The 24,508-nt window shown below is 35.3% G+C and overlaps 3 protein-coding genes across 4 annotated transcripts; 1 reads left to right on the top strand and 2 right to left on the bottom strand.

Moving 5' to 3' along the window:
- Positions 1–4,245: 4,245 nt before the first annotated feature.
- LOC145629007 (protein PLASTID MOVEMENT IMPAIRED 1-RELATED 1-like) lies at positions 4,246–10,689 on the top strand. Of its 2 annotated transcripts, none has more exons than XM_081681474.1 (3): positions 4,246–4,470; positions 6,582–9,062; positions 9,171–10,689. In XM_081681474.1, exons 2-3 carry the CDS (start codon positions 6,586–6,588, stop codon positions 10,324–10,326), a joined length of 3,633 nt encoding a protein of 1,210 aa, XP_081537600.1. In that variant the 5' UTR covers positions 4,246–4,470; positions 6,582–6,585; the 3' UTR covers positions 10,327–10,689. The 2 variants fall into 2 exon arrangements, with proteins under 2 accessions (XP_081537600.1, XP_081537599.1); XM_081681473.1 differs by having other exon boundaries at positions 6,579–9,062.
- An 895-nt stretch (positions 10,690–11,584) lies between these two features.
- On the bottom strand, positions 11,585–21,920 carry LOC145626800 (protoheme IX farnesyltransferase, mitochondrial-like). Its single transcript, XM_081679274.1, has 7 exons — positions 21,515–21,920; positions 20,206–20,335; positions 16,263–16,400; positions 16,009–16,142; positions 13,125–13,250; positions 12,388–12,491; positions 11,585–12,254 (listed from the first exon to the last, which is right to left on the bottom strand). Exons 1-7 carry the CDS (start codon positions 21,844–21,846, stop codon positions 11,878–11,880), a joined length of 1,341 nt encoding a protein of 446 aa, XP_081535400.1. The 5' UTR covers positions 21,847–21,920; the 3' UTR covers positions 11,585–11,877.
- A 136-nt stretch (positions 21,921–22,056) lies between these two features.
- LOC145627757 (uncharacterized) lies at positions 22,057–22,494 on the bottom strand. Its single transcript, XM_081680107.1, has one exon. It carries the CDS (start codon positions 22,492–22,494, stop codon positions 22,057–22,059), a length of 438 nt encoding a protein of 145 aa, XP_081536233.1.
- Between the last annotated feature and the right edge of the window lie 2,014 nt (positions 22,495–24,508).

The raw sequence follows: 24,508 nt of genomic DNA, 5'->3' as shown, positions 1-24,508 counted from the left end.
GGTTGAAACGGCTACTGTAGAGCTTAGGAGTACAACATCCTAAGGCTATCAAGCTATTTTGTGATAGTCAATCCACTTTGCACATTGCAAAGAATCCGGTTTTCCATGAGCGGACGAAGCATATTGAAGTTGATTGTCACTTCGTCCAAGATGCTATTTCAAAAGGTTTGATTGATCCATCCTATGTTCCTACACATGAACAACTGGCCCACATCTTTACAAAAGCTCTCGGCAAAGCTCAATTTGATCTACTGCTTGGCAAGTTGGGCATCTTCACTCCACCTGCTCCAACTTGAGGGGGGTGTTAGGAATATAATTAGGAAATCTTATCATATCTTTGTGATTGTTATCATATACTTAGTTTCCTAGTTTATAGGCTTAAGATATATCTTGAAGATATTATTTTGTTATGCTTTAGGAAACTATGTACTCTATATATTTGAGGATCAATTAATGAAAAAGGGCTTTAAGCCCTACTTTAACAGACTGACTTATTTAACCCAAGGGACTCATTTTTTGGCCGAATTGTAATATTGAGGTTCCAAACGCTGAAAAAAAAAATGAGAGGTCCCAAAAGGTGAAAAATGTGTAAGGTTAGTCCCCAAACTTATACTTAACTCTAATAAATATATACTTTGTAATTAATGCTCAATTTGTTTTTTTTTCCTTAAATTAAGTACCTATAGTCAACTAAGCAGAATTCCTCCAAAAAAAAAAAAAAAAAAAAAAAAAAAAAAAAAAACTAAGTAGAATATACTCCGTAATAGACTATTAAAAAAATAATTAGAATTTTAAAAAAAATGAGAAAGTAAATTTTTATTTGAGGACTCTTATTACGGAGAAGTATATTAATTTTGACTGTATATTTATATTTTAATAATATATAAAACTCATTTTTTTTTTTTTGAAAGAAAAAACTCAAATTTTGATATTATGATAATATATATTGCAAAATATCAACTTCAACAATTTGTTTTACAAATATATGCTTCATATTTTAATGTTGTCATATATCAATAGTCAAACACTCAAACTTATGCGTTGACATATGTACCTACTACCTAGTCAAATTATTGTAAAACAAAAAAAAAGGTTGATACGGTCAATTTTATCAAATCTAATTCTCAATTTAACTTCTCTAAAAACAAGATATATGCAGAATGGAATTGTTCATAAATAGAAGACTGACTGAATTGCCCCCGTGGTGCTTTGCGTGACTGCATTAAATTATACTCTGGAGAACTTGGCTAGAAGTTAGAACCTTTATATATATATTGATTAAATAACAGCAAGATTCACATTATTCTCATTCATTTACCTTCAATTCTTTGAATTGTTTTATGCTCGTTACATTTATCTTGCAAAATGCCAAAATGTTCATTATAAATTAAGATATACTTCATGCGTTCATGCACAAGAAACATCTACATATAAATTAATATTTTTTTTTTTGAAACCTCTACTTATAAATTAATATTTTTTTTTTGAAACCTCTACTTATAAATTAATAATTTATTAGTCCCTCCATCCTTTCTACAATGCATCTATTGGTTTTTGCACGAGAATTAAAAAAGTTGTAACTTTGTAAAACTAATGATTAAAGGCACACATGTGCATGTGTGGTTAGAGAGAGATAGAGAGAAAAAAAAGTACTCCCTCCGTCCCTAAATTACATTCCTCCTTTCTATTTTTTGTATTCCAAAATTACATTCCTCCTTTCTATTTTTGGTAAGTTTTTTTTTAGTAAATCAACTCTCTTTTTCTGTTTTATATTTAATGTTTTCTCACCCATCCTTACCTAATCTCACTCATAATCCTTGTGCCAAATTACAATGAATATGATTGGTTAAAAATTTTCAATTAGGAGCATGTGATTGGTCCTTTTTTCTTTGCAAAGGATTGATGACATGTCATGAGTAATAACTAATCTATCTGTGTACATCCCATTGCATTATCTAATAATTGTTATTTGTCTTATTCTTTCCTCCTTAGTTCCCGTGTAAATTTCCAAAGAGGAATGTAATTTAGGGACGGAGGGAGTAGTTGAAAATAATTAAAGAGATAGAGAGAGAAAGTGTTAGGAATTGATGTTAAAAGTACAAAAAAGTAAAGGAAAAAATTTGACAACTCATAAAAAAATGGTAGTATGTCAAAAAAATACAACCTTTAAATAAAAAGAGATACTCCTATTATATTTTGGTTTACCCAAAAAGGAAATGAGGCTTTGTATTAAGGGACGGAGGGAGTATTGTCTTAATTATTCCCTTCGTGTTTTTTTAAGTATTACAGTTTGAGCGGCACATAGTTTTAGGCAATTTAATTGACTTAAAAAAAATAAGAGGTAGGTGGGGTAGTTGGTAATATAAATATAATGGGGATAATAGTTTATTGAAAAGTAATGAATGTGAGGGGAAAGATAAAATATAAAAAGTAGTGGTGGGTTTGGGTGGGGACCATGAGAGGAGAGAGATATAATATTTTAATGTAGCTTTTTGCCAAATAAGGAAGTGTAACACTTAAAAAAAACACGGCCGGAAATGGAAAGTGTAACACTTAAAAAAAACACGGGCGGAGTATGTACTTAATGTCTTAATTACACGATACATACTCTTGTAATCGAGCAACTTTAATGGCAAGCTAATAATCAAATTTTTCATGCCACATAAGATTTCAATTTAATCCCCGTTGTAACTCTTTGCTCTTAAACGAGGCTCACTTTTTTCATTAATTAGTATTCTAAATGGCAAAAGCTGATGAATGCTTTAGGAGCGTGGGATTAGATGAATTAGAGTAGTAATATTAAATTGAAATAAATTTAATTACATCGATTGACACATGATTTTTGACATGCATTATTCAAATTAATACTATTTTTGTAGTTATTAAATTGTTCTCTATTCCCCGGGGGCGCTCGTTAGTAAGATAATTCATAATTGTATTTAAAGTATAAATTAGCAATAGTGTTATGGAAATATATTACTCGCATTTATGTGACACATCTACCATATTCATTTGTTCCTTTATGTTTATTTCATTTAACTTTTCACAATTTAAAATGCACATATCTTAGCAATAAAATATGAAAAATTAATAAATAGATATAATTTGGAGTTACAAATTGACATGAATTCTAACAAAATCCACATAAAATAATTGTTTTTTCATGCCTATATTAATGTAAAAGTATGAAGAAACTTTATCTCTAATGAATTATTTCAAATAGAACAAACATAAAAGAATAAAAAGAATAAAGTAATGAAAGTAATGTGTAGGTGGAGTTAATGGGGTAATTTTGATGGTTTGTGAAAGAAAGAAACAACAAAGAATTAGTGCAAGCTAAGTGTAGTAAGCGTCATAAAAAGAAATTATGCAAGCGGACTTATTTGGAGAGACGATAAAATGATAGTATTGTCGTGTAACTCTTGTTAGTATTCAGATACGCACAAATACAATTACATGTGTCAATTAAGATGATGGAATCGAATCCATTCGATTGTGTCAAGTATATTTTAAGATTGATTTGTGATAAATTATATGGCAAATATAAGTCGAAATCAGGATCAAATTACTTTCAGATTGGATCAGATCAAATCTGACCGGTTTAAATTGGTTCGGATCAATTTATACGAGTAGCACCTAAAGTTATAAGTATTGTCATTATCAGTAGTATTCAGGAACGGAAGAAGTAATTAAAAATTTAAGAAAGCATCTTATTTTAAGAGAAGTGAACAAAACCTAAAACCAACTCAACAGACAGCTTATGGCCCTGTTTGGTAGTAAGCTTATTGGGAGTATATTAGCTTATTTGACTAACTTTAGCTGATTGGCTAGTCAAACAAGCTAATACAAGTGTTTGGTAGTAAGCTTATTGAAAGAGCTTATTCCACTAAATAAGCTCTTTTTGAAAAAGCTCATTTTAGGAGCTTTTTCAATTAGCTTATTCATTAATTATTGTGAAATGACACTTATAACCTCATTTAATTTAAAATTCTATCTAAACTACCTACCCCACAATTAGCTTATTGGTCATTTCACATACTCAATCACCTTTAATCTATCAGCTATTTACCAAACACTTTTATATAATCAGTTAATACAATAAGTTAGTCAAATCAGTTAATAAAATCAGCTAGTCAAAATCAACTAACTCAATCAGCTTCACCCTTCAGCTTTCAGCTTTCTCCCAAACAGGGCCTATATGTAAAAGACGAGTGCATAAAACAATTTCAATTTGTAAAAGACGAGTCAGCATAAAACAATTTCAATTTTGAAAGAGAAGCTCCTCCATTTTCTCTCTCCTCCTTGTCATTTTCTCGACGCATATTCAATACAATTAGCTTATTCTTCTTCTTTGTCTGAAAACCCCCAAACTCTAACTTAACCCAAAATTCCTTATTTCTTCTTCCTCAAGATCTAATAATGGTGGAGGAGCCTTATTCTTAACTTCGCAACATCGTCATTCAACTTCAGGTAATTTCAATATTCCATCTCCAAAAAAAAAATATTTTTTTTAATTGTTTCTTGTTGATTTTTTATTCATTGATGTTTAGGTTGATTAATTGTTTGTGAAATTTTTTGGATTGAAACTAGAGATTATTTGCTCATTTGGGATTTTAAAAACTGGGTTTGAATTTGGTGATTGGAAAGTTTTAGTTGCTAATTCAAGATATGAATGAATATAGGAAAAATGGTTTTTTGAATTATATTGTCAAAGCAACGATTATTTTAGGGCTAAATAAGAAAAAATAAATAAATAAAATCTGGGTCCACCATTGATTGTTTGTTAGGTGACCTGTTTATCAGTAAAGTTTGATTTAGAGGGAGCTAGAAACAAAGAAATTATTTGACAATGAAGAATTCAATACGGAGTATTTTCGTAGCACATATTTTGGTTGACATAATTATTAAATTTAAATGCAATAATTTTGAAAGGATTAAATTGGTTGAGGAGAAAGGGGTTTTAATTTGTTTTGTTGGTTTCAAAGTAAATGTGAAAGCTTAAGCTTGTTAGGTAGCTGAGTGTTTATGATTGTGATATGATATGATGTTGGTTGATTGAACAAGTAGGTCTATATCGAAGTAATTAGTTGTCGCTTTTATTTTGGAAGCTTTAGTGTTGACAATTATGTGATACAAGCCTTAATGAAGGAGGGTTCATAGATTTTTAGTTATTATTAGTGTTACCATATGAGTAACCCTGTGTTATAAGATAGGCCCTCGTTATAGGCGTGGGGGAGTAGAAGAGCTCCGCTTAACATTTATAATTGCGAAAATGCTTTTGATCAAATTAGTACTTAGAGGCAAGTAACCGGTTGCCCATTAGCAAATAAAGGTAAAAAATTTTGCAAGACATTTGAGCTGGTGCATTTATGCTGAAGTAGTAATTAGAAATTAAGCTAGTAATATTATTAGTTCTAGACTTGTGCTTTTTAGTTCTCCACTTTCATGCAAGATCTTTGGTGGTGTTGTTCAGGATAGCACGTATTTGTATTCTTCTAATCCTTTCGTCCCTTTTTGTTTTTTCCATTGGAGCAATGCCTACTTATTTAATTGTTAGCTCGGATGAAATGATGAGAAAGAAAATTGGTGTGACCGAATGTAGTGGCCTTACTGGGTGTGAGAGTAAAGTTTTGGTCCCCTACAACCAAAGTAGTATTAGGAAAACTTTTAAGGGGTTAACTAAAATGGAGAATGGGGCAAACATTAAAGGACCGAGGGAGTACATCTTTGAGATGCTTATTATTCTATTCCTTATCATTTTCAAAGAATAAAGGGAATTTATACAAGCTAACATTGGACATAAGTTTTTTCCCAATAGAACCTTGAATGGCCAAGATATCTCCTAATGTAACCTTAATTGTATTAGAATTATAAATTTGTGAATGCCTTAACAGAGAGATTAAAGAAACTGTGAACATGGTGCATTTATAAAGAGAATCACATCAATGCCGAACCATATTACGTGGGCGAACTTAAAGTTGTGTTACATATAAGGCTATTGTAAATATATACCATAAATTTAGGGTTGCCTATTCTCAAGATTTTTTTCTTTTTTTTTTTTTTTGAAGAAAATGACATTTTTGCACATCCAAAGTTCAAGATTTTGATTCCTTTTTTCTGGGGAATTTTTATTATTATTAAAATCATATTCTTCTTAGTGGCCATTCTAACACAAGCATCATCTGTGACGGCTGATCTATCATTAACTTTAAATGTGCTAAATAAATGAGTAGAAGAGATTGGAAAAACAAAGAATAAGCTTATTGTGAGTACCAAGGACTGATTAAAATTTTTGTTGGCTATAAGGCATGGTGTTCTAAATTGACAAGTATAATTATATTGGTTACGCAAGGTTGTTTAAATTGAATAAATTTATTTTACTGGTATTCTAAAGTATGAAGTGACGAGTATTGTGGAACAAAGAAAGCTAGTTAACACAACTATTTCCATCGGTATTCGGAACTATATTGTTTTTTTGTCATGCCAGAAACATCTTAGCATCTGAACTATTAGCTGTGTTAGACTTAAATCTGACTTGATTATTTTTTTACAATCTCTGTTGTTGACTTGTTGTCCAGTAGGATCATGGCGTCACGAGATGCTGCTAGATATAAAAGAACTGACGATTCCAGTAAGGGGAAGTTGTTAAATGAAATCGAAAGTATTAGCAAGGCACTCTATTTGGACAGGAATCCGTCAAAAAGCTCCTCTTCTGCAGCTAGAAGTCTGCCTAGAACAGTTGATAAGAATAATGTATTGGTGCCCAATCCAACATCAAAGCATGGCGGTGATGCCCCCTCAACCAAGGAGAAGAAGTCGATTTGGAATTGGAAACCTTTGAAGGCTCTTTCCCATGTCAGAAATCGAAGGTTTAATTGTTGCTTTAGTCTTGAAGTCCATAAAATTGAAGGGTTGCCCTCTAAATTCAATGATATTAGCATTTGTGTTCATTGGAAGAGAAGGGATGGAGAAGTAGTCACTAGCCCAATCAAGGTTATCGAAGGAGCCGCTGGAATTGAGCAGAAACTAACTCATACTTGTTCAGTTTATGGCAGTAGGAGTGGTCCACACCATTCTGCCAAGTATGAGGCGAAGCATTTTTTAATTTATGCGGCAGTTTATGGGCATCCAAGGCTTGATTTAGGAAAGCATCGTGTTGATCTCACAAGGCTGCTTCCGCTTACATTGGAGGAGTTGGAGGATGAGAAGAGTTCTGGGACATGGACAACAAGCTTTAAGCTATCAGGTGAGGCAAAAGGTGCTGTCATGCATGTTAGTTTTGGATATTTGGTGCTAGGGGATGGTACTGCTCATAATAACAAGAATATGCTTCAACTTTTGGACTCAAAGTCAACTGCCAGGAATCATGTAAAATCTAATCTAGGTGATGGGAAGAGCTCGATGAGGCGTGCTGGAAGCCTTCCTTCAAATTTAAAGTCATCTACAACAACTCGTTTTATGGATGATGTAAAAGTTCTCCATGAGGTTCCATCTTCAAAAATGTCTGAATTATCTAGCTCTGTAAGCATGCTGTATCAAAAGTTTGATCAGGAGGACTCAGACTCCTTGGTTGAAGATAAGCGTGAAATTCAAGTGCCTACAGATGATGACAAACCTGTAAAGTCATCTCATTGCTCTCCATCAGATTCTAATCAGGAAAATATGTTGAATGATGGGAATTCTGAGTTTTCATTTGTTGAGAAGGGGGTGGAATATTTGGAGGAGAAGACAACATTGGTGGAGGATGGGGAAAAGGTTGTTAATAATCAAGATGTGATGGAGGATGGGGCAAAGGTTGTTGATAATCAAGATGTGGTGGAGGATGGGGCAAAGGTTGTTGATAATCAAGATGTGGTGGAGGGTGGGGCAAAGGTTGTTAATAGTCAAGACGTGGTGGAGGATGGGGCAAAGGTTGTTGATTATCAAGACGTGATTGAGGATGGGACAAAGGTTGTTGATAATCAAGATGTGGAGGATGGGGCAAAGGTTGTTGATAGTCAAGATGTGGAGGATGGGGCAAAAATTGTTGATAATCAAGATGTAATGAGCTCTGATCTTTCTGTAGTCTACAACGATGCTGGAGTATCTTGTCAAATGGAAGCTGACTTCAAAAGAGATGAATATGTAACAAATGATTCCAACTTCGCAGAAAAGAGTATGTGCACCAAAGAATCACTTCTAGAAGATCTGGAGTCAGTTTTGAGCAATGTTGCTGACCTTGAGAAAGAAGGATTAGACACCCCAGAGGCCAAGAGTGAATCGAGCGATCAAGAAAACCAGAATGAGGATGAGCCAAACATGGTAATGCCTTCAGTTAGCTTGGATGACCTTGCAGACACTGTTGCTGATGAATTTCTAAGCATGCTCGGAGTGGAAGATTCTTCCTTTGCCCTTGATTATGAAACAGAGCCTGAGTCTCCAAGAGAGCGTCTCTTGAGAGAATTCGAAAAGGAAGCAGAGGCTAGTGGTTGTTCATTATTTGGTTTTGATATTGATGAAGAGGAAATGGAAGATTATGACTATTATGCTCCCACTATTTCTGGGTGGGAGGAGTATTCTGAGGATTCTGATTTCTTAACAGTAGATCAGCATGAATATCCCAAGATTAGGGCCAAAGTTATGGAAGATTTGGAAACACAAGAACTTATGCAAGAATGGGGCTTGGACGAGATGGCTTTCCAGAGCTCTCCACCAGACAATAGAGGTGGCTTCGGCAGTCCTATTGATCTCCCTCCTATAGAATCTTTACAGTTACCTTCCCTTGGAGAAGGCTTAGGTCCATTTGTTCAAACCAAGACCGGAGGATTTTTGCGATCCATGAACCCTAACCACTTTACGAATGCCAAGAGTGGTGGCAGCCTAATCATGCAGGTATCTAGTCCTGTTGTGGTTCCTGCTGAGTTGGGGTCTGGGGTAATAGATATATTACAGAATTTGGCTTCAATAGGACTTGAAAAGTTATCTGTGCAAGCCAGTAAGTTAATGCCTTTGGAAGATATCACTGGAAGAACAATGCAACAAATAGCTTGGGAAGCTGTACCTCGTGTGGAAGCGTCTGAAAGGTTTGAGTCTTTATTTTTTAAAATATTTTTTATTTGACTCTATCTGTTCATCTGCAATTTAGCTTTGTTTTATTGACTATCTTGTTTCTCTGCCTCCCTCGTACACAGTCAATATATGCTTCAAGATGAGCGAAGAGATGGCCTTCATATATCTGATGGAAATAAACAAGTTAAACAACCTTCTTCTGGCCGAAAATCTAAAAAAACTAGTGCAAGCTTGTATTCTGATGAGGGACAGTCAGAATTTGTATCTTTAGAAGATTTAGCACCATTGGCAGTGGATAAGATTGAAGCACTATCAATTGAGGGTTTGAGAATACAGTCTGGCATGTCAGATGAGGAGGCACCTTCAAACATCAATGCTCAGTCTATCGGGGAAGTCTCAGCTATTGAAAGGAAAGGTATAACTTCCATTGCGTCAATGGGTTTGAAGGGAGCTGCAGGATTGAAGCTATTAGCCCTTGAGAACAGTGGGGTTGATAGCGATGATGGGCTAATGAGTTTATCTTTAACATTGGATGAATGGATGAAGCTGGATTCTGGTGAAATTGACGAAGATGAGCGACTAAGTGAGAGGACTTCAAAGCTTTTAGCTGCCCACCATGCCAAAAGCACAGATTTAAACATGTTTGGGAGGAAGGGAGATAAAAAGCAGGGTAAAGGTTCTGGAAGGAGGTGTGGCTTATTGGGTAACAATTTCACTGTTGCCTTGATGGTCCAACTTCGTGACCCCTTAAGAGACTATGAGCCAGTTGGCACACCAATGCTTGCTCTGATTCAAGTGGAAAGGGTTTTTGTTCCTCCGAAGCCAAAGATATACAGCACAGTTTCTGCACCAAAAGACAGCAGTGATGAAGATGATCTTGAGTCAGTTACCAAGGAAGAGAAGAAGCAGGAGCCTGAAGAGAAAACTCCAGAACAGGACTTTATTCCTCAGTACAAAATCAGTGAGGTGCATGTTTCAGGTTTAAAAACTGAGCTTGGTAAGAAAAAGCTGTGGGGCAGTAGTGCGCAACAGCAATCAGGATCACGTTGGTTGCTTGCAAATGGCATGGGGAAGGGGAAAACTTCATTTACGAAACCAAAGATTGCTGCCAAATCTTCATTGCCAGCCACAGTTGCATCTCAGCCAGGTGATACCTTATGGAGTATTTCTGCTAAGTTTCATGGCAGTGGAGCCAAATGGAAACAATTAGCTGCACTTAATCCGCATATCCGAAACCCAAATGTTATACTTCCAAATGAAACCATCAAGCTTCGATAAGTGGAATGTGGAATTTAGTGTGACTTCTGGACTTGATATTCCACATGAGGCATTTCATTTTTTGCCTGTTTCTGCCTATTGTTGGAGAGGTTGTGCAATTCTATGATATTATCTGTTGTGCGGGAAATTCTTATACCCCTGGGTTAAGTTATACAAATGCAAAACAATGTGAATTAGTGTACATTGGTTATGATGTAAAACCTTAGATATAGAAAAGTGGTGTGGGAAATTGTTTTTCCGATGAAATGTGATTATGGCAAATGTATTGTGTGTATGGGAACAGCAGCCTTTTTGGTAGATTTGGGCCATTGGATTTTTATCCATTTTGATTTATGTCCTGAAATATAATTAATCCTTATCAGCTGCATATATTGTTTTATGCTCTGAAATATAATATCAGCTGCATATATTGTTTTAATTTGTCACCACCCGTGCTTTAATACCACTGTGCCATGGAAATAGGAACGTCTACGACAACAGTTGCTTTTGGGTTAAACTGTTGTAAATCAACCCAGAGTTCTGACTAAGACCATCTTCAATGGTGAGACTCAAGTGAGTATTTTTAGAAGAAAGAAAGTTGCTAAGTTTAGATACTCAACTTTAAGTCTCATTTGACAAAAAGTGTGGGTCCTTTTCAATATTATAATATATTTTGTAATTTATTTAAGCTTTACCTTTTTATTTATTAATCTTACAATATTTGATAATTAAAAAAAAGGGATTTGGTGGACCATAAATTAAACGTGACATTTGTATACTTTAGATAGTCTCACCATAGAGAACTTAAACTTCATATGAGTTGCTAAATTGAGAAGTGAGTATGGTATCACCGTTGGAGGTTAAAAATAACTCATTTTTTATTTCAATGCTCAAACTTCTCACCATTAGAGATGGTCTAAATAGCTCGTAAATTGTAGAGAATTGATTGTTGTTGAAATTGAGCTGACCAAGCTAAGCTTGAGTAGCGTATAAGTTGTCTTGTCCCGTCTCATAAGCTCCCTTACCTATGTCATCATAAATAAACAATAATTATAATCTCTTTAAAGGTTGAATTCTAGGACTTATGCGGTTCTGCCTACCCAGGTAACCAAATGGTTAAAACTTGAAATCACCATCTCGGGACAGCTACATCGTTAAGGTTTCGCCCCCCATACTAAGGTAAGGCAAGGGGAGAGCTGAATATCAAACTTTTAGGAAGACAATAAAAAAAGTGTTGGTAATTTCAAATTGTTTCAGTAAATGAGTAGAAAACTAGCAGATCTTAACAGAGTTCACTGTAGTTTCTTACTGCCTTCTTCAAAATGATGACAAGTGACCAATCAAAATACAATCTCATTTATTTGAGAATAAAAATTACAAGCCAACAGAGAGCTACATCAAAGAAAACAAAATGGACAAAACTTCACCTGGCACTCGCCAAGTCATAAAAAAAGCCATTGCAGATTCAGCTTAATTGAATCCATTGTAAGAGAACAGAAAAGGAAACAAGAATGATCTACATGTACAAGGAAAAAAGACGTATTCTGTATTATGCAATAAAAACTTCAGTTTCTAGTAATGTGAGTAAGATGGAGCAGGCAAGAAAGGGAATGGTGCGACAGAGGCATAAGCAACAGGTGGCCGGACTTGTTTACCAGAAGCCGTATTTTTCAGTTGCTTTTCATTGTCAACAGACTCACTCTCTGACATAAACCTTGATGATGGAAGAGTTTCTGTAGCTGAATCATCCACCAAAGAGCTCTGCCAATTATTATATAGACGGTGAAACATAAGCCCTGACATAAATACTGGAAGATAAAGAAGGCTGGCAAGGAACATTCTCCTAGCATTCTTTGTTGTTCTGTTCAAATAAAAAGACATTGCTGTGCCACCAATCGCTAGAGTAAACAATGATGACTCAAGACAAAACCATCCAGAGGTTAATCCCCCTATAACAACAAAGATGACATATGAAACATCAGAACGAATCCAAAGGAGCAGAATGAAAATAATACTAGTCTAGTAGTCTTTTGTCCAAGTAATTTTTGCTAATTAGTATATGAATCATGTGGAGTCACTCACATTGATATGCCAAGTAACCTACAGGAACCAGATATAGACAGTTCCTCAGCGCAACCAAGGCAGTTTTTCGACCAGAGACATCAGCAAGAGAAATCATCTTATACCTGTATGTAAAAAAGATGAACTCTAAGAATATGATACCACAACATAGCTAATAGCATTTTGAGAATATATTAGTCTGGTAATATAATATCTCTTGGCATGAACCATTATCATGAATTTGTCATACGTGTTAGTGTTAGTGCCACATCTCATTTAACATGCAGCCTACTATCACTGACGTTCCAATTGACAATATGATATTACAACATACAGCTCCAAAACTGTAACTTGTGTATATCTGTTTATAAATGCCAATACTAGCAAGTAAATACATAATCATTTCATTTGATCAGGATTTGTAACAATAACATGAAGGCAATTTTTGAGATGCAAAGCTGTCAATGAAAGTAGAAGGCTTATATCAAGGTCAAAATTTGATCAAAGTCCAAGTATACTACTACATGATATCTCATACTCTCAGTAGCAGTTTCTCTTGTTGGTGGTTTTTATCTCTTAGGTCCTAAAGAGTTGAACTGTATGATAGACATCTAGTTAAACTCTATGCAACAAGTACAATCTACTATCCTCTTCTCACCACTGTGATGTCTGTTATCCCGATACTTACACAGCTTCACATGAAACATATCAGAAACTGCTTAAAGTACTAAAGTCCAAAGATTTCAAAAGTTGCATACCCTCCAGCAGCATAATCATCACGGCACAAGTATGCAAGGGCCATAAAATGGGGAATTTGCCAAAAATACAGAGCAGCAGGGAGAATCATCCCATTAAGAGAAATTTCACCAGCAGCAGCAGCCCACCTGCAGCACCAATAATTGATGTCAGCTTAATAACAAAGCATTTCCAATATGCAAGCAAACTTCTACGTGTATAATGATAGTATAGAAATGTTATCTGTCATAACAATACGACTTGAGATTACTGCTATCTTCACTAGTTTTTCAAGAGTATGATCTCAAAAACTAATAACAGCGGTGTCTTATCCAAATTAATTAGCACTGGAATCTTCGTAAATATAACCAAGTGCAACTTCAATATAAAAAGCTAATTCAGAGTGGAAGACCATTGAATAAATAAAAACTTAATCAATTATTGATCCCTGGGACTTCTAACAAGTTTAAATACAGATTAATAGCTACAGCGCGCCGCCGGGAGGGGGGGGGGGGGGATAGAGTAAACTGCATGAGAAGTTGGTGCAAGTCAATTGGCTACACTTGCACCAGAAATTAACATGTCCAATTACTAATTTCATAAGTCAACCTTTCAGTTCATTATGTCTAATATTCACAGGAAACTTGCAAGTGCTCCAGAACAATGGCTAGGCAGACCCACCATACCTTGCAACTTAACAGTCGATACCTTGCAATCATAACTGTCGATCCCACATATTAATAACAAAATCACAATGCAATGATAGAAGGTTAAGAGTCCCTCCATTGGAATAATAAAAACCATCAAGTAATATTAATAGTGGTTTATAATCTATAGTTGATTATTTGTATTAATTTTACCAGCTGTTCAGATATTAGGCTTCATGAATCACGAGTTTGGAGATCTTAGACATGCAGATCAATGACGGATCTTCTACAGGGGCCAGTTCGGGCCTGGCCCCCTAGTAGAAGTACCCATTCCTTCTGCTTGCTTGACACATTCTACACGCATGTTAAAACGCGACATCTCTTTTTGGAGGATCAATTAGATTATAAGGCTACTACAAATGGTATGTTTTTTCTCACCAAAACTATTATATTTGCAGTTTTTTCCCATTCTACATGTTAAAATGTGGCATCCTTTTTTACAGGATCACATCATTGATTAGCTTACAAGACTACTGCAAATGGTATTTTTTTTTCTCATTTGTAGTTACCAGTAAAGAGTTGTGGTTGGGGAAATAAGAAAGCCAGCAAAGAACAAATTTTCATGAGAAAAACCCATTCAAAGGCTAGCTAGAAATAAGTTACCCTCTTTAAGTGACACACTTCTTTTATATAGTATGGACCACTAATATTTTATCATCTTATTTCCACAATCAAATTTAAGGGGTGCTCAATTGCTTTGGAACTCAAGTTCATGAAGGGGTCAGTTTTGACCCGAGTTTTTAAATAGTTGTAAGTCTTGTAACAGAGTCATTTGGCCTATATGATGAAAAGTTTGAGTTGGTTGCAATTTCTCACTTCCTATTGGGCCTTGGACATTGTCAAATTGTCATCATGAAAATATTCTCTTGAACATGCCTAACTAATTTCGAAAAAATTAGCTAAGAATTCCTTGCATCAATTCAACCCCCCCCCCCCCCTCCCTTTTGTGATCCTAACAACTCTCATAACCTCAGTTACATGGACTCGGGGAGGTGGATCGGGTACAGATACAGAGTCAGATCTGAGTGTTCAATATGCCAATCTCGAAATTCAGTCCGAGATTTGTACACAGGTACAGGGGCTTGGCAGCTAAAGTATAATAAATTACATTTGTAAAATTTTTAGAAATTATTTTGCTAAGAAAATATGAAAATAAATAATTAATCTTTTCCAGTAAATAAAAAAGTTGCAAGGAAATACAATAATAGTAATTATAAGAATACAGGAGAAGGAGAAGGCGAGAAGCTGCCAGAAAAAAGAAATCATGTGACACGGTGACACCTCAACTCCTCAAGTAATAAACACATAAAAAGACAAATTAATTTTTCCTCACCCAAACCTTGTTTTTTTTTTTTTTTTGGCTTATTTTCAACACTTCAAAAGATCCTTTGTACTCTCTCCGTGTTTTAATAAGTGTTACACTTACCAAATGCGGCCGTGTTTTAATGTTTAACACTTCTTTTTTGGCAAAAAGCTACGTTTTATAACATATCTCTCTCCTCTCATGGTTCCAACCTAAACACACTACTATTTTTTTATTATTTCTTTCCTGACATTCATTACTTTTCAATAAATTATTAACCCCACTACCTTTCTTTTACAATTTTATAATACTCCAACTACTCCACTCAACTCTTATTTTATTTAAGTCAATTAAATTGCCTAAAACTATGTGCCGGTCAAAGTGTAACACTTATTTAAACACAAAGAAAGTAAGATTTTAGAACAAACCATTGTGCTTGTAAACTGTATGGTCACACTTCCTGATTCAGTCTGCAGTAGGATATAATGATCTAAACTGTGTTGTTTACTTTGTTTATCACTGACATTCAAAACCATCACGCACTAATTATCGAGAAAACCGAGAATAAGTCTCTTTCAAACTAATATATAGTGTTAACAAACTCATGATACATCAAAATAGAGCTTCTATCTCTTCTATCATTTATTTGCAAGCATCAGAAAAACTTCAATGTTACCCACCTGTAAGAACTTCATAAAGAAAGAGGGTCCACAAGAAATTGGACTTGAACCCAGAAAATGAACCAGAATTACTTGATATCTAGAGTGTGAGAGATTTCAAGCACTAAGCCAAAAATCAGTAAAAGAAAACCCTAAGATAAACAAAGGAAAGCATGAGCTGAGCTAACTAGACAATCTACAACACAAACAGTGCAATTGAGCGTTATAGAAAACCTACCCAAGAAGCGGTGGAATAGCACCAACTACTGCTCCAACCCATGTGTTTATTGGGTGTAATTGCTTCATTGGAGTGTAAATGAATGCATACAGGAGGAGATTTGAGGCTGCTAGTCCAGCTGCCAAGGCATTAGCCTGCAAAAACCTTGTTGCAGGATCAGCAATGTTAGTCACTTGGTCTCATAAAGCAGTAAGCAAGAAAAAGAAAGCAGAACAACATAAACGTAATGGAAGTATGGAACATCATTTTGCTACCTTGCACGCTAATAAACTAGTGCCTGCTATCCCAACTGTAGATGCCCAAGCAAGTGCATGTGATGCGGTCAGACGCCCAGAAGGTAATGGTCTTTGCATCGTTCTCTTCATTTTAGCATCATTCTTAATTTCAAAAACCTAAAAGATTGAAGTAAATAGCAACATCGACAAGAAAACATCATCATCATCATCATAAAAAGTTGCAATGAGATTATATGCAGTATCAGCAATGGATAAAAAGGGCATCTAAATTTAGTGAAAGAACCACATATATTATGGTACAAAAATATGGCTGCATCGTTTCAGTTAGGTCGTCTTGTAAAGGTTTTTCAATTGACATAACCAAGATTTCCTGGTTTAGTAAGGGGTGGGGTGTTTACAAAAACAGCTGTTTAATCTAAACGTTCCTATCACCTTGAATTGAAGGTTACACCTCGAGTTTTCCCAACAATGGCTTTAAATTTTTAATAGTGTACTCTAACAACTCTAATAGCATACAATTGAAAAATAATTATATATATTTAATCATAGATCATCTATCCCAATACTCCATAGTCTGACACAAAATTTAACGGAAATTTGGGAGAAAACTGATTGATAGGAAGAGAAAAAACTAGTCGAAATATGTACATTTAAAGAAAACCTCGTGACAATGGAAAGTTGAAAACCTCGATCAGAGAAATTAACCATATGAACCAGATTCCCCAAATGCAAAACAATATTAAGCACATCAATTCTTCAAACACTGCTAACCAAACCTTTGTTGGAAATTATTGATGAAAAAAAAAAGAAAAGAGTGGTATAAAGGTAAAGTAAATGTCCCACATTGAAAGAAAAAGAGTGCTCTCTTGTTTAAATATTGTGGTACCTTAGTCCTACTAGTTGATTAAGTGGGAAGTGGGTTGTTGACTATACCACACATGCGCGCCCGCCGAGCCGGATTGGGCTCAGGCCTCAACCATGTATAAAAACTCAAGAGCCGAGAAGGATTATGCAGCACCTAGGTGCGCCTAGGGCCTTAGTGTGCCTCTTTGAAGTGAGGCGCACTGTACAAGCAGTTGAAAAATTAGCAGAAATTTGCTTCAGGTGCGCCTCGGATGCGCCTTGTGCGTTTTTGGTGTGCCTAACCAAATGCGCCTCGCCAGACCAAGTTAAGCGCTAATCCCATTTCGCCTTGCGCCTCAGCGCGCTTTTTAAAGCACTGGGCCTCGGGACTCATGGACTTGCTGTCTAGGGGAATGCGATGCGCGGGAATGTGTGGGCTGTGGGCTCTCTATCTTTTTGGAGAAATTTTTATCTTTTTTTCTTGCTTTGGTAACAGAATTTTCTCAATTATATTTTGATTGTTAGAGTTTAATTAGAGCCCTTGATTTCGGCTAATTCATTGACAAATTTATTTCTTACCGTTTTGGTGTAACGTATCTAGTCGCTTGGTTGAACGAACCTAGACACTTTAATGGGGTTAACGTCGCCTGCTTCTTCCCTATATATAGACGTGCTTTCACTAGCCATAATACACAATCAAAGAAACTCTCTTCTCTCTAAACTTTTAAACATTGCTCTCTGGGCAAATATTTTGAGTTCTAGTCGGGTTTGTAAGTGCACACAAACTCCTGCACCGTGCTTATCCTGCAAGGCGACCAATTTGCATCTATTCCACCGGGAGGTAGCGGAAATCGTCTTTTAGAATCTACGACGCGGCTAGTGTCATTTGGTTCACATCCCATTGAGCTAAGTTTTAACTATTTTTATACCATATAAGTCTAACCATCTAAAGGACGAATATGACTTCCAAATTTCTGATTCTTAATATGTCTAGTTAGATTCCCTTGATGGAAAGAATTATAAACATTAGGTTGTTAGGATGCGTTTTTATCTGGTTAAATTGATGTTGCTTATTTGCTTGATGAAATCGTTGAACCTAATGTTAAGAATGCTTTATTTGATTCTGATGTTAAGTTTACTAAGGATAATAGAACCTGTGAAGGCATGTTGTTGCACTATATGTCGTATAATCTGTTGGATATACTTCCTCCATTTCTTTTTAGTTGTTACATTTTTCTATTTTGGAAATTTCTAATTAGTTGCAACACTTTCCAATTTTGACAATCTTTTCCCTCTATCTCTCTCCTCTTAAAAAACTATCTAAGAGACCATAAAAATAAAAGTGTAGCAACTAAAAAGAACGGATATATATATATATATATATATATATATATATATATATATATATGTTTTTATCATGCTAAGGATGTTTAGGTTACTTAAGAGAAAAAGTATGGTACTGATGATGATGGAACTAAAAGTTATTTTGTTAGTAATTGGTTGTGTTTTAAAGTTTAGGGTGATAAACCTATTATTGATCAGGTGCATGCTTATGAGAATGTATGTATCAATATGGGTGCTGAAATGTGATATAACCCTTGTTGTCATTCTGATTGAGAAACTGCCTCCCTCTTTGAAGTATTTTCGTATCCCATTGAGATAAGAATCAGATAAAGCATTCTTATAATCAGGTTCAACGATTTCATCAAGCACATAAGCAACATCAATTTGTTCTAAATAAAAACGTATCCTAACAGCCCAATGTTTATAATTTTTTTCATCGAGGGGTTCTAACTTAGACATATCAGGAATTAGAAAGTTGGAAGCCATATTCGTCTTTTAGATTGTTAGAATTATATGCTATAAAAACTTATAAAAACAATATGCTATAAAAATTTATCTACAAAAGTTATGAAACTTTGATTATGTTTGGTTAGAACTTTGTAATAGGTTGCAATAGACTTAGAATATATTCCAACTTATAAATTATATGGAACCTCATAGTAATAGGGATCTAACTCCACCCTATTCCCCTAAAATCTCATACCCACCTCACCCCCTAAGATTCACAATCCATTCCACCCCTGATACAAGCCCTAACTTATATTAGAGATGAGAGAAAAGCAACAGCAGCAAGAGCAACAGCTCCTTACTAACTTAGGTCCAACCAACATCACTAACCACCTTTCTTCTCCTTTGACAATGTGACTGACTTTTTTTTCCCAAATTGTTGGGTTGATAAGATAGAATATTTCATTGACGCAATGGAAATTTTCTTATTTAGAGGAGGTGGGTGTATTGATATTAGTTGAAGTTGGGGTGTAAAATTTATTATTTTTTATGGTAATTTTTTAAATTATTTTTAACTTTTTTTTTCCTTGTTATTTTGCATGTATGACAGTGACATTCAATTTTTATTTATTTTTCCCTTAAGCGAAGTGTATACAGATTCTATAATTTTTGGATTTATTATGAAAAAACTACATATGTCATGAATGAATGTTGCATATTCCAGTCCATTGTAGGATTAAACCAAACAACCACACAGATATGAATATTTGAATCCATACCCTCCCTGTGTGTGCAATCCATTCAAGTTTAATTAACTAAGAAACCCCTAATTTCATCGTATATTTGTGGGTATGAAAAATATCAATATATTATATGCACATCACTTTATGTGGGTTGACAAATTGGTTAACTTTTCAAGGCATATCTGTAGTAAGGTGCATTTAATTTAGTTTTAATTTTTTAACAGTGCAGGAAAAAAATAAAATTAAAGATGTGCGCCTAGGCATGCCTCTGGTGCACCACAGAAAAATTGTCATACCTGGGTCAAAAAATAGACCATGTTGTCTTGCACCTTGGCACACTTTTTATTCACATGGTATGTATGGAAAAGTTTATGTTCAGCCTAACCTTAATTAGTGGGAGAGATTGATTAAGTGGTATGTTTGGGTACTGAATAGGGTATCAAGGATGGGAGGGTAAAAGTATAAAACTGAGAATGGAGCAATGACGTAATAATATGAAATAAAAAAACAATTGTGTTTTATCATTTAGCAGCCAAACGTTTAGGGATATGGCATCAGGTGACAATGAAAATCTAACAGCTAACCTGATTTAAAGAGTTAGCAGATGCTGCAACCATCATTGTCCCAGCACAAGTATAACAAAGGCCAGCAAGATCAATGACCTGGCCACTGCCAAGAACATATCCAGTTCCAGAAGTTGCAACCACCAGCATGCTGAGATTTATGCACATAATCAGAATGATACAAATTAATATACAAATATATAAATAAATAAATAAATAAAAGAGTCAGAAAATCATCTTTCATTAATAAAGCAGAAAAGAAAAACAAACAGAAAGTATGATATTCATTAGATATTAATAGCAGAATCAATTTTAAATCGGAAGATCCTATACCCTTCTCCCAACTATTATCTAAATCAAGACATTGATCAAAAATGTTGCCAACATCCTTAACTATAGATAACTAATACTATACGGATTTTCAAACAAGACATACAGCAATAGACTTCAACTTAACGACTTAACCATATTTTGCGATGTTAACCTCTAATCACCCACCTTCTTATGTTTTAACTAGCTATGTATCTGGGCATCACTACATATAAGAAACACAAGAAAACCAAGCAAAGCATGTTTATCCTTCTCCATATATTAGTATATTACACTAAACAAAGTTGACAAATTACCTCTAAACCATACCAGATGTAAATTTGCTTCAACAACCTAAAATATCTTCAACCTTTTAGCTAATCAGTAAGTGCTGCAAACTTTTTATTTTATTTTTTCGGATAAGCATTGAACCTTACCTAAGGCAATATTATATGCCCCCGTCTCCTATAACACCAAATAAGCAGTCAAGCATCAATACATCTCATTACTTTTAGCCTCAATACTTTTCACAGAAGGAAGCTTTCATTAACCCTCAGTCGTATAGAACTATAGACCTGCAAGTTCAAACTTCAATCGAATTGTCGTATGATCGCAAGATATGCAACATTACAATCATGTCCTAGCTTCCATTGGTTGAACACCTTCCAATTCTACAACCATACAGGTCCTTCCAATTCTTATCCAACACCTTTTTAATCTCGTCGGAATAGCCGACACCTCCCTTCAACGGCAAACTGAAGATCTCAACTAGCATCCTACAGCTATAATGATCCAATACTATTGCAAATACTTAATCGAAGCACAAGAGTTTACCTTTCCACATTCAATTCATACACAAAACAGCCCCAAATGCAAATTGATGATCTAGTAACATCACAAATTGCATTATCCCCAAATCAACAAACAATTCTAATTCACATAAAATAAACAAACAAATAAACAAAATTACGATCCGAAATCAGGCTAAAAATGGATCAAATAAAGCAAAATTCAAGTATACCTTAATTTAGCTTTAGAAAGCTCCCAATAACAGCGACCATAATGAGAAACAACACCAACAAGATCGCGAGAAAGCGAAGACGAAGCATCAACAGAAGCAGTAGCAGTAGCAGCGATCCCTAATTGATTAATCCCTAATCCGATTTTAGTGGATTCATTAGGGATTGTGGAAGAGTAGAGCTGAGAGAAAGAGCTCAATCCGCCATAACTAGAATCAAACGATGGAGAACGTTTTTGCAGAGAAGAAATAGGATTAGGGTTGAGATTAGGGTTTAGATTTGATGAGAGAGAAAGTAGTCTCTTAGAAGAGAGAGAAAGGGAGGTTCTCCACATGGTGGAGCTCCAAGAATGGGGACAACAGAGGTTGTTCTCCGCAGGCTGAAAATGGCCAAGTTACAAAGAACAAGGAGAACTGGAGAAGGGTATAGTCGTACAATTTAACCTTTTTTTTTTTTTTTTTTTAATTGCCTTTTGGGCTTTCCACGTTGTGTGACAATTGTGTAAAAAAAAAAGCCAATTTTTTTTTTTTTTTTTTGAGAAAGCCTACCAAATGGACTGATTATTATTGTAACTCAAAACAAAATCCAACGCAACTACATCATCAACCATGCTTGGACAACACCCAACCCATACACGAGTAGAGTACTCTAAAGGGGAAAGGTGAGCCATAGCATGGGCTACACTATTAGCTTCCCTAAAAACATGAGCAAAAACAATACTATCAAAAAACTCAGCAACACACTTGATCTCTTTAGCTAATAATCCTAGAAAAGAACCATCCTTCCCTACCCCATTTACTAGCTTCACCAAACGCTCACAATCACTCTCAACAATTACCCTTTTCACATTACATTGCACTGCCAATTTCAGCCCAAGAACCATCGCCTTTGCTTCAACAATGCTCGCGTCCCAAGACTGATGAACCTGCTGGCAGCCCGCCCTCACCACCTCCCCTAAGTGGTCTCTAACGACCACCCCCATACCTGACCCAGCTTCACCAAGGACAGCACCATCTACATTCACCTTTAGCACTCCCTCTCAGGGAGCACACCACTTAGAGTTCACCTCTCTTCGTCCGGGGATAGCACGTGAGACAACAGCAGGAATTTGTGCCTCATTGAACGCGTTCCGCAGATTGTCAGCAGCAGCTACAATCTCCTCAGGGACTCTAGGGACAGCACCATTTGCCACAGCGTTTCTCTCATTCCATATCTCCCACGCAGTCATCAAAATTCTACTTCTCTCCTCTGCATCTTTCAAGTCTAACACCCAACCAACCCAATCCGCCACCTCATAGAAATTCGGACAGCAAGCCATCATACTCACCTCCTCCCACACCCCTAGCACCAACTTACAGCCCCAAATAGCATGTAATTCAGATTCAGCAGCTCTATCACACCTTCTGCAAATCGGGGAGATACTCTCAATGCGCCTGTGAAGACCTCTACTAGTAGGGAGAGCCCCACAACATAATCTCCAGACAAACACTCTCACCTTTGGGGGAACACGCAATTTTCAGATTTTTTGCCACAAATTTGTCGGATTTGAAGAGCCCCTTCCACCTTCCTGCAGCTTCCTGTTGAAAGAAATAAAATGGTATCCCGATTTTACAGTGTATGACCCTGACTTATCATAGCTCCAAACATACATATCATCAATCATGGTTGACGGCAATGGCATATTCAGAATTTCCTCAGCCTCAAAGGGGATAAAATTCGCCCTTACTACATCTTCATCCCACCCCCCACCATTGCTACACCTGCCAATTGGATGTTGGTTTAATGATGATTGGGATTTTTTTTTTGAACGGGAAGAATAATATCATTAAATAAAAGCCATACGGCATCTACAATAATAAGGATCTGTAAACCACAGATTTAGAGAAAATATCATAACTTTTACAAACAAAATCATAACTAATTTGCATATTTGGCATATCTCATACTCCATCGCTTCAAGCTTGACGCGGGTAATGATTTTCGATGTCTTTGCATCTTTCCAAGTTGAGACCTCCGCAATCTGCTCTGATGTTTTGATCGACCGGTTGATGACAAATCCCAGACCCATAGGAATCCAAATCACCTTCCCAATTATTATAAGAACCCTAAAGATAAAATTCTCATCCATAGATGAGAATCAAAATCCCAGAAAATTGGGAAAAACCCAGAAAATTAGGATAGACTCTTAAAGATGGAGAGATCGAACAAAACAAAACAAATAAACCAAAACGTAAAACAAAACAAAAAACTAAATTGAATTAATGAAAAAGGGTCGGAAATAGTCTAAATTCCGAAGAAATTAGACTATTTCCGGCCTAAACGACCAAAAAAATTAAAACCCTAGAAGAGAGTGGAGAGAAGAAAGAAAAAGGGGTGGCGTTCAAGTAATCGATGATTGGGATTATACTTAGTAGGGATGATTCGTATTCAATCCTCCACAATAATAATTGGGAGGGAACTGGAATCTAATCACCCAAAACTGATCATGAATCCGAATTAGCCAAAGGGTGATCCAGGTGGAACAACAAAAAAACATTATGTGACAAGGCCTTGTTTAGTTGATGTAGGAAGTAAATTCCCATGGGAAATTCTAATTCATGGAAAATTAATTCCATTATTAAAATGAAACAATTGACAGGAATATTATGACCTTTGCACGATCGGCCGTAAATAAAACCATCTTTGATAATCCCCCTATATACGACCTTTGACACTAATCTTCCAAAAATAGGACGAAACAGGTTGGTAACCTATTTAGGCCCCGTTCTTTAGAGTTGCACTGCTCTGCCCTGCTTAAAAAAAACTTAATATTGAATTATTATATTAATAATTAATATTTAATAATAATAATAATAATAATAATAATAATAATAAATATTTAATAATAATAATATTAAAAATTAATATTTAATAATAACAATAATAAGTAATTAATATTTAATAATAATATTATTAAAAATTAATATTTAATAATAATAATAATATAATTGGTATTT

The sequence above is a fragment of the Chenopodium album genome, chromosome 4 (genome assembly GCF_948465745.1).
Source record: "Chenopodium album chromosome 4, dcCheAlbu1.1, whole genome shotgun sequence".
Classification (NCBI taxonomy): domain Eukaryota; kingdom Viridiplantae; phylum Streptophyta; class Magnoliopsida; order Caryophyllales; family Amaranthaceae; genus Chenopodium; species Chenopodium album.
Note: the sequence above shows the minus strand (reverse complement) of the source record. Positions and strands in the feature narration are given on the sequence as shown.

Bases quoted from the DNA above. Each gene is read 5' to 3' on its own strand.
- LOC145629007 (XM_081681474.1), top strand. From the start codon at position 6,586: ATGGCGTCACGAGATGCTGCTAGATATAAAAGAACTGACGATTCCAGT. The intron at 9,063-9,170 runs GTTTGAGTCTTT...CCTCGTACACAG, and splicing joins CGTGTGGAAGCGTCTGAAAG to TCAATATATGCTTCAAGATG.
- LOC145626800 (XM_081679274.1), bottom strand. From the start codon at position 21,846: ATGTGGAGAACCTCCCTTTCTCTCTCTTCTAAGAGACTACTTTCTCTC. The intron at 12,492-13,124 runs GTATGCAACTTT...TTTTACATACAG, and splicing joins GATGATTATGCTGCTGGAGG to GTATAAGATGATTTCTCTTG. The intron at 12,255-12,387 runs GTGAGTGACTCC...TTGTTGTTATAG, and splicing joins AGGTTACTTGGCATATCAAT to GGGGATTAACCTCTGGATGG.
- LOC145627757 (XM_081680107.1), bottom strand. From the start codon at position 22,494: ATGGGGGTGGTCGTTAGAGACCACTTAGGGGAGGTGGTGAGGGCGGGC.